Here is a 9,105-nt window from a genome sequence, read left to right as displayed (position 1 = left end):
GTGTGTGTGTGTGTGTGTGTGTGTGTGTGTGTGTGTGTGTGTGTGTGTGTGTGTATGTGTGTGTGTGTGTGAGACTGAAAGAGTGGATAGACTTATTTCACTCCCAGCACTCTCTCACACACACACACACACACACACACACACACACACACACACACAAACGTATATAGCTCACTCTTTTTATTCATTTATTCATTTTTCATTCACTTTATTCATTACTAAGAAGAAGAGGGTCGTGGATGCGGAGGAGGAGGAGGAGGAGAAGGCGAGGTGAAGAAAGGGGCGTAACAAGTATCTTTTTTAATATTTTTTTGGAGGCTCAAAGACGAGAGAGAGAGAGAGAGAAGAGGAGGCGGCCGAGTGAAAGGAACTGTTCTAATTCATGCATATTTATTTTCTCTATTAATTTTCGGATCTTGTTTCAACTTTTGTGTCGCTGAATGGCACTCGTTGACGGCCTGAGTCCCGGCACAAACACAGCATCTTTTTATCCGGCACTGGCACACACACACACACACACACACACACTCACTCTTTAAAGTTAAGTGTATCCTATTTTTACCTAGCTCTTATAAGCCTGACATAACTTAACCTAGCTTAATATTAACTAACCTAACCTAACTTAAGCTGATTTAGTCAAACCGAACCTGATCACAAAGAGACTGATTTAAACTCTTACTCTTGGCGGCAAGGACGAAGAAAATTTGCAAAACCAGACCAAACTAAACCCAATCTCTAATAAGGTAATCTAACCTTCCATTTCTATTACCCAACTAGTTCTTCTTAACACCAAAACAAAAGCAATCAAACTTAGCTATACCTAACAACTTTTAATCTCTCTTTCTGCTTCACTTCTCTTCACTTCAACACAAGTAACCTAACCTAACCTAACCTAACCTAACCTTACCCCTTCGTCTCCCCTTCAGGAGGACTACAAGCCCCTCCCCCTGGCGCCTCAGACACAACTCTTCGGCGCTGGGCTGGATGACGGACTCCTGACCCGCGCTGAGGCCCTGGCCGCCGTCGACATCTCCAAACACGGCCATGGGCAGCCTCCGGGGGCCATACCGCAGCTAAAGCACGACATGATGTACCACCCCGGCATGGCCACCACCCCCCACACGCCTCCCATCTCCCGGACCAACCAGGTGGGGTCCGGCGAGGAAGCGGGCGCGGGCGGTGGAGGCGGGGGGTGGTCACACAAGGCTGGACTATGGAAGGTATGTACAGGGGCTTGTGTATGGGGTAGGGACAACGTTGCCAAACTATCGTATTAACCACATGTCGTATCTATCATGTTTATCCCTTAAACTCTCGTACCTGCACAAGTAACGTGAGAAAATTAAAGTTAGTGCCAAAACTGTTGAATATTGATGTTTTTCGTTCTTTGTGGTTATGGTTATCGGTCAGTAACTACGAAAATTAAATGCGATGAGTACGATAACTTGGCAACGCTGGGTAGGGGTCGAGGGGGAGGTGGGGGTAAGGGGTGGAGGTGGGGTGGAAATGGGGTGGGGGTGGCGGTTAGGGAGGGTTTGTGTGTATGTGTGTGTGTGTGTGTGTGTGTGTGTGTGTGTGTGTGTGTGTGTGTGTGTGTCTATCTGATTGTCTGTCGTTCTTTGTCTCTGGCTCGATATGTCAGTGCTTCTCTCTCTCTCTCTCTCTCTCTCTCTCTCTCTCTCTCTCTCTCTCTCTCTCTCTCTCTCTCTCTCTCTCTCTCTCTCTCTCTCTCTCTCTCTCTCTCTCAGGAAAGATGGATTAATTTTCGTCTTTTTATCCATTCAAAGTATTTTTCAGATTTTCCCTTTTTTTCATGTACTTTTCTTCACTATTTTCTCAGTTCTATGACTTTTCTGTAGGTTCCATTAATACTTTTACACGTTCTTTTTTCTCCTTTTTCAACCTTTAATGATAATAAGAAAAAAAAGCTTCATAAGGCCAAGCTAAACTATGGACATTTAATCTTTTTCTTTGTTTAACTTTTACATCCTTTTTCCTTATAATATTTTTTTCGTTTTATCTATACTTTTGATGACGATAAGCGAAACCCGTCTTGGGCCTCGAAAACATAGACACTTGACTCTTTCCTTTCTGTTTAACGTATTAGATTCTTTTCCCTATTACAATTCTTTCCTTTTCCTTGTATTCTTTGATGATATTGTTTACGTTAAAGGAGATGGATACGCTTAATACGAACTTCTAACCCAAGCAATGACTCTTGTTCTATATGATTAATTCTCAAAAGAACAATATGGAATTCTTCTTTGATTACAATGGGCGGGAAGGGAGGGGAGGGTAGGAAGGGAGGAGAGGGATGATGATGTAGAGAGAGGAAGGAAAGGGAGGAGGGGAAGAGAGGAAAGAGGAGGATGGAAGGGGAGGAATGAGGAGGAAGAGAGGAAAGGAATGGAAAGGAATGGAGAAGAGAAGGAAGGGAGGGAGGGAAGGAAGGGAGGAGAGGGATGATGATGTAGAGAGAGGAAGGAAAGGGAGGAGGGGAAGAGAGGAATGAAGAAGAAGGAAGGGGCGGGATAGGGAGGAAGGGAGGGAAGGAATGGAAAGGAATGGAGAAGAGAAGGAAGGGAGGGAAGGAATGGAAGAAAGGGAATAGAAGGATGGGGAGGAAAGGAGGGAGGGAAGGAGAAGGATGGGGAGGAGAGAAGGCAGGGGCGGAGAGGAAGAGGGGAGAGAGGGCTGGGAAGGGAAGGAAAAGAGGGGAAGAATAGGGAGAGAGGGAGAAAAAAGATAAAGATATAGAGAGGTAAGTAGGAAGGAAAAGGGGAAGAGGCGTTTATATTATTTTTATTTGTTTTTTTTTTCTACACGACAATATCAAAACAAGCTTTCTACTTTTCCTTCCAAGCTTTTATTCGTATTCCCTTTATTATGAAGTTTTTTTTTTTACCACGTTTGTGTTATTAAGATTATGGCAAAGAAAATATTAAAAAAAAGTGTACTTGTTGTGTTGCTGAGAAGAGTGTGTGTGTGTGTGTGTGTGTGTGTGTGTGTGTGTGTGTGTGTGTGTGTGTGTGTGTGTGTGTGTGTGTGTGTGTGTGTGTTCTCGCGGGTCGATCAGTTCCTTTATCTGTACGTGTGTGTCTGTCTGTTTGTCTGTCTGTATCGCTTTCAACCTTCACGTCCTCTCTCTCTCTCTCTCTCTCTCTCTCTCTCTCTCTCTCTCTCTCTCTCTCTCTCTCTCTCTCTCTCTCTCTCTCTCTCTCTCTCTCTCTCTCTCTCTCTCTCTCTCTCTCTCTCTCTCTCTCTCTCGATCGTTGGTGAAGACGGTAATCAGCACCACCACCTCCACCACCTCCACCTCCACTTCCACCACCACCACCTCCACCACCTCCACTTCCACCACCTCCACCTCCACCACCATTATCCCCTGATCTCTCTTCATACGTTGAACTTTAGCTTTGACCTTTATTTACTCTCTCTCTCTCTCTCTCTCTCTCTCTCTCTCTCTCTCTCTCTCTCTCTCTCTCTCTCTCTCTCTCTCTCTCTCTCTCTCTCTCTCTCTCTCTCTCTCTCTCTGTATTTACGTTCGTATTTCGCTATTTTCAGTTTTTATTTATTTTTCTCTTCTTAATCTTTTCTCTCTCTCTCTCTCTCTCTCTCTCTCTCTCTCTCTCTCTCTCTCTCTCTCTCTCTCTCTCTCTCTCTCTCTCTCTCTCTCTCTCTCTCTCTCTCTCTCTCTCTCTCTCTCTCTCTCTCTCTCTCTCTCTCTCTCTCTCTCTCTCTCTCTCTCTCAAGGCCAGGCGGCGGAGAAGCAACATTAATTATGATAAATAGCCCGCCCAGAGCCAGACGCAGCCGAGGGGAAAAAAAGCGAGAGGGGAAAATAAGCGAGTGAGTGGAGGGAAAAAAAGTGGAAGAAAATAAGTGAGTGGAGGAAAAGAAATTAGTTGGGGAAAAGAAGAGTGGAGTGAAAATGTGAGTAGAGGAAAATAATTGTCAGGGAAAAAAAAAAGTAGGTGTAGGGAAAAAGTGGATGTAGGGAAAAAATAAGTGGAGGAAAAAAGTGAGTGGAGGAAAGAAAAGGTAGTGGAGGAAAAAATAACTGGGGAAAAGAATAAGTGGAGGGAAAAAATGAGTGGAGGAAAAAACGGGGAAAATGTTAGCTGGGGAGAGGAAAATAAAGCGAGAGGAGAAAAACAGATGAGTAGAGGAGGAAGGTGAGTGGAGGAAAAAAGTGAGTGGAGGGAAACGGAGGAGTGGAGGAAAAAGTGAGCGAATGTATAATGTCAGTTGGGAAAATAATAAATCTTTAGAATTGGGAAAAGAGAGAAAAGTGTGTTGGGGAAATAGAGAAAGGAGGAAAGAAAAATAGTGAGTATGGAGCAGAAAAAAACACTTAGTTGGAGAGGAAAATAGAGTAGGGGAGAAAAATTTTGTTGGGAAAGAGAAAAATATATTAGTTAAAGAAAAATTTAGGTGGGAAAGGAAAAAATATGTATTAGTTGGGGAAAGAAAAAGTTAGTTGGGAAGGAAAAAAAAGTGAGTTAACGAAGAATGTCACTTGGGAAAGAAAAGAATATATCAGTTAAGAAAAGAAAAAGTTAGATGGGAAAAGAAAAAAGGGAAAGAAAAAAGTTAGTTGGGAAAGGAAAGAATATGTATTAGTTAGGGAAAAAAAGTTAATTGGGAAAGAAAATAAAAAAAATATATTAGTTAGGGAAAGAAATTGTTGGGAAAAGAAAGAAAATATTAGTTTGGGAAAGAAAAGTTAGTTGGGAAAGGAAAAAAAAGTCAACGAAAATCACCAGATACAAAAAAAAATAAAAAGAAAAAATGTAAAAAAAGAAAGATGTAAAAAAGGAAAAGAAAATGTAATAGAGAAAGGAAAAAGCTAGACAAAAAAAAATCACCATATAGAAAAAAATGAAGCGTAGAAGGAAAAAATAAAAAAAGTTAAGGATAAAAAGTTGTAAAAGAAAAGAAAAGCATGGAGAGGAAAGATTAAGTTGATGGAAAATTCAACTGGGAAAAGTAATGGTTGGGGAGGAAAAATAATAGGAAATAAAGTGAGATGCGCAAAAAAAAAGAAATAAAAAAAAGAGGATGGAGAGGAAAAGAAAAAAACTGAGAAAAAAATAATAGGGAAAAAGTGACAGGAAAAAATGAGGAAAATATTTATAGGGAAAAGTAGCGGAAAAAAACAACAACAAGGAATGAAGTTGAACAAAAGAAAGAAAATAGGTTAAAAAAAAGATTATGGAAAGGAAAAGAAGAAAAAAGTTGAGAAAAAAATTAATAGGGAAAAAGTGACGTAGGGGAAAAAAAGAGTTAGAGGAAAAAACGGAGATTCAGCGAAACTGTTAAAAAAATAAAAGAGATGTCGAGGTGGAGGAAAAAAAACAAAAAAGATACATTTAACACACACACACACACACACACACACACACACACACACACACACACACACACACACACACTTGCAGCACCCTTGAAAAATGGTCCACTTTTCAGTTTTATAAAGCGGCGGCCATTTTTAAAAGGCCCCGAAAGAGTCTCTGCGAGTTTTTTTTTTTTTCTTTTTTCCTTTTTTTTCCCTCTCTTTGCGGCGGCGGCGGGTTGAGTGCTGCCGTGCCTCCTCTGTTGCTTTTTAAAGAGTAACAGCAGTACGCAGCCACGGGGGAAGGGGGGAAGGGGGGAGGGAAAGGAGGGATGGGAAGGGATAGGGAGGAAGGGATGGGAAAGAAGGGAAGGGAGAAAGGAGGGATGGGAAGGGATGGAGAGGAGGGTACAGGAGGGATGGGAAAGAAGGGAAGGGAAAGGTGGGACGGAAAGAAGGGTTGGGGAGTGAAGGAGGGATGGGAAAGAAGGGAAGGGAAAGGTGGGACGGATAGAAGGGTTGGGGAATGAAGGAGGGGAGGATGGTAAGGAAGGAAGGGAGGGAAATGAAGGGGAGGAGGAATTTTATTCAGTATGTGAAGAGAAAAGAAAGAAAACGTGACACAAAGATTAATATTGTGTGTGTGTGTGTGTGTGTGTGTGTGTGTGTGTGTGTGTGTGTGTGTGTGTGTGTGTGTGTGTGTATGAGAGAGAGAGAGATTAAACCAAACAAACATTTTTAAAGCAACAATTAAAACACTAAACATACATAACTCTCTCTCTCTCTCTCTCTCTCTCTCTCTCTCTCTCTCTCTCTCTCTCTCTCTCTCTCTCTCTCTCTCTCTCTCTCTCTCTCTCTCTCTCTCTCTCTCTCTCTCTCTCTCTCTCTCTCTCTCTCTCTCAGGTGGGACAGGTGAGGGCGCCCTAAACAATTAGTGACCTGTAATTATTTTCTCTCCCACTAATTATGTGGTTGAGAAAACGTAGGTAGGCCTATTTTCTCTCTCTCCCTCCTCCTTCCCTCCTCCTCTCCTAATTTCCCTTCTTTCCTTCTCTCAAATTTTTCCTTCTTTCCTCCTCCTCTTCCACCGTTTTTGTTTCCTCTTTCTCCTCCTCTTTTTCCTTTTTCTCCTCCTCTTGTTTTCTTTTCTCCTTCATTCTATCCTTCCCTTCCTCCTTTCTCCCTCCTTCCTTCCCTTCCCTTCTCCTCTCCTAATTTCCCTTCTTTCCTCCACACAACGCGATTTTGTTTTCTACTCTTCCTCCTCCTTTTCTTCCTTATTCTCTCTTTTTTTTTTTACTTTTAACTTTCCTTCTCTCCTGTTCTCCCTCCCTCCTTCCTTCTCCTCCTATACAATTCCTCTTATTTTCTTTCTTCTCCTATATTGTCATCTACTCCTCCTCTTTTTCCTCATTCTCTTTATCTTTTACTTTAACTCTCTCCCCCTCTCCCTCTCTCTCTCCCTCTCTCTCTCTCTCTCTCTCTCTCTCTCTCTCTCTCCCCTTTCCTCCCTCCTTTTCCACCTCATTCATCTCTCCCTCCCTTTCTCCCTGTCTCCCCTTTTCTTTCTCCCTTAACCCGTGAAATGATAGGCCCCCCTCCCCCCTTTTCTCCCCATTCTCTCTCCCATTATCCGTGATACTACCTGTCCCATAACACACCCCTTTCTTCTCTCCCCTTCTCTTCTCCCCCTTCACTCAATCTCCCCTTCAGTCACTTCCCCTCACTTCCCCTCGTCACCTCAAAACGCCACCACCATCACGATCATCATCAGCCAGTATCTCTCTCTCTCTCTCTCTCTCTCTCTCTCTCTCTCTCTCTCTCTCTCTCTCTCTCTCTCTCTCTCTCTCTCTCTCTCTCTCTCTCTCTCTCTCTCTCTCTCTCTCTCTCTCTCTCTCTCTCTCTCTTCGTCTCGTTTTCCTTTCCTCCTTCTTCCTTTTTCTTTGTTTTCTTCTCCTTCCTTTTCCTTCCTTTATTTATCCTTGCCTTCCTTCCTTTGTCTGGCTTTTAACACATGTCTTTTTCTCCTCTCTTTTTTTCTTTGTTTAATTTGTTTAGTTAATTCTTTATTCTCTTTCTCTTTCTTCGTCATTGTTTGTCTTGTGTTGTTGTTGCTGTTGTTGTTGTTGTTGTTGTTGTTGTTGTTCTTGTTCTTTATGACACGACAGACAGACAGACACACAGACAGACAAACAACAAACGCTCAGAACAAAAAGGAAAAAAAAACACGCATGATTTAGAGGCAATAACACAGCTCTGGAAAAATTATTCATGACATAAGAACACACACACACACACACACACACACACACACACACACACACACACACGGGTTAAGAAAAAACATAATAAACAACAAACGGACAAAGTAAATCGATAAGAAAATAAACAAGTAAACAAGGAAAGAAATGAAGATAAACCTTATTTTTTTCTCATCCACATCCGGTACCAACTTCTCCGTCATCCACTATCTTCATCCATCGCCTTCTCTCTCTCTCTCTCTCTCTCTCTCTCTCTCTCTCTCTCTCTCTCTCTCTCTCTCTCTCTCTCTCTCTCTCTCTCTCTCTCTCTCTCTCTCTCTCTCTCTCTCTCTCTCTCTCTCTCTCTCTCTCTCTCTCTCTCTCCTCTTTTCCCTTCCCTCTTCTTTTCCTTATCCATCCCTACTTTCTATATCTCCATCCATCTCTTTTTCTCTACTCTCTTCTCCTTTCTTCTATCTCTCTTTTCATCCATACCTATTTTCTCTACTCTACTCATCCATCTCTATCTCTACTTTTGTCTCTCTTTTTCTCCCTTTCTCATCCATTTTTACTTTGTTTTCTTTATCTCTTTCGCTAATTTCTTCTATTTATTTTCTCTCTTTCTCATTCATCTCTCCTTTTTCTTTCATCTCTTCTCGTTTCCTCCTTATTCTCTCTTTCTTCTCATCTATCTCTACTTCCATTACCATTCTCATCCATCTCTCTTTGCCACCCTTCATCTTCTGTTGCCTCTTTGCCTTTCCCCTCTTCCCTTCCTTCACCACCTTCCCTTCTACACGCTACCCCTATCACCTTTCCCTTCTTCCCTCCCTTCACCCCATTTTTCTCCATTCCCTCCTTCTTTAACCCCTCACCTTCCCCACCCTCTTCTCCCTATCGTCCTCCTTTACCCTTCTTCTTCTCCCTAACCTTCCCTTCTCTTCCCCTCTTCCCTCTTTCTCCCCTTCTTACTTTCCCCCTTCGCCCCCCGTCACTCTTCCCTCTCTTCACCCCCTTATTCCTTCCCTTCCATTAGTTACCCTTATCCCCTTTCCCTTCATCCCTCCCTTCACCCCTTTACCTCTCACTTTTCTCCAATCCCTCCTTCTTCAACCCCTCACCTTCCCTCTTCTCCCTCTCCCTAACCTTCCTTTCTCTTCCCCTCTTCCCTTCTCCCCTTCTTACCTTCTCCCCCTCACCTTCTCCCCCCCTTCACCTTTGTTTGATGAGTCTCACACACCTGGCAGCGTCAATTACTGTATAAATTTTCGTTACGTATTGTCCCAGCGTGTTTTTTTTTTGCCTCGGGGTCCCGTGAGCACAAACATAATTTCTTTGTTTGCTTCGTAATGTCAACAGCGTTCCATTTTACACGGGGATAAAGCGCGGACCGTGTTGTGCTGTGTTGTGCTGGCTTGGGTTGGGTTGGGTTGGGTTGGGTTAGCTTGGGTTAGGTTAGGTTAGCTTGAGTTGGATTGGGTTAGGTTAGGTTAGGTTAGGTTAGGTTAGGTTAGGTTAGGTTAGGTTAGC

At 42.8% G+C, this 9,105-nt stretch overlaps 1 protein-coding gene across 4 annotated transcripts in view; it reads left to right on the top strand.

Moving 5' to 3' along the window:
• LOC126985066 (inhibitory POU protein-like) overlaps positions 1–9,105 on the top strand; it is a 194,037-nt gene that overhangs the window by 124,943 nt on the left and 59,989 nt on the right. For all 4 annotated transcript variants that reach the window (XM_050839411.1, XM_050839410.1, XM_050839409.1 and 1 more), the window contains one exon: positions 927–1,220. In XM_050839411.1, the coding sequence (XP_050695368.1) occupies positions 927–1,220 (294 nt within the window). The remainder of the gene's footprint in view (positions 1–926; positions 1,221–9,105) is intronic.

This window comes from Eriocheir sinensis, chromosome 58 (genome assembly GCF_024679095.1).
Source record: "Eriocheir sinensis breed Jianghai 21 chromosome 58, ASM2467909v1, whole genome shotgun sequence".
NCBI lineage: Eukaryota > Metazoa > Arthropoda > Malacostraca > Decapoda > Varunidae > Eriocheir > Eriocheir sinensis.
Note: the sequence above shows the minus strand (reverse complement) of the source record. Positions and strands in the feature narration are given on the sequence as shown.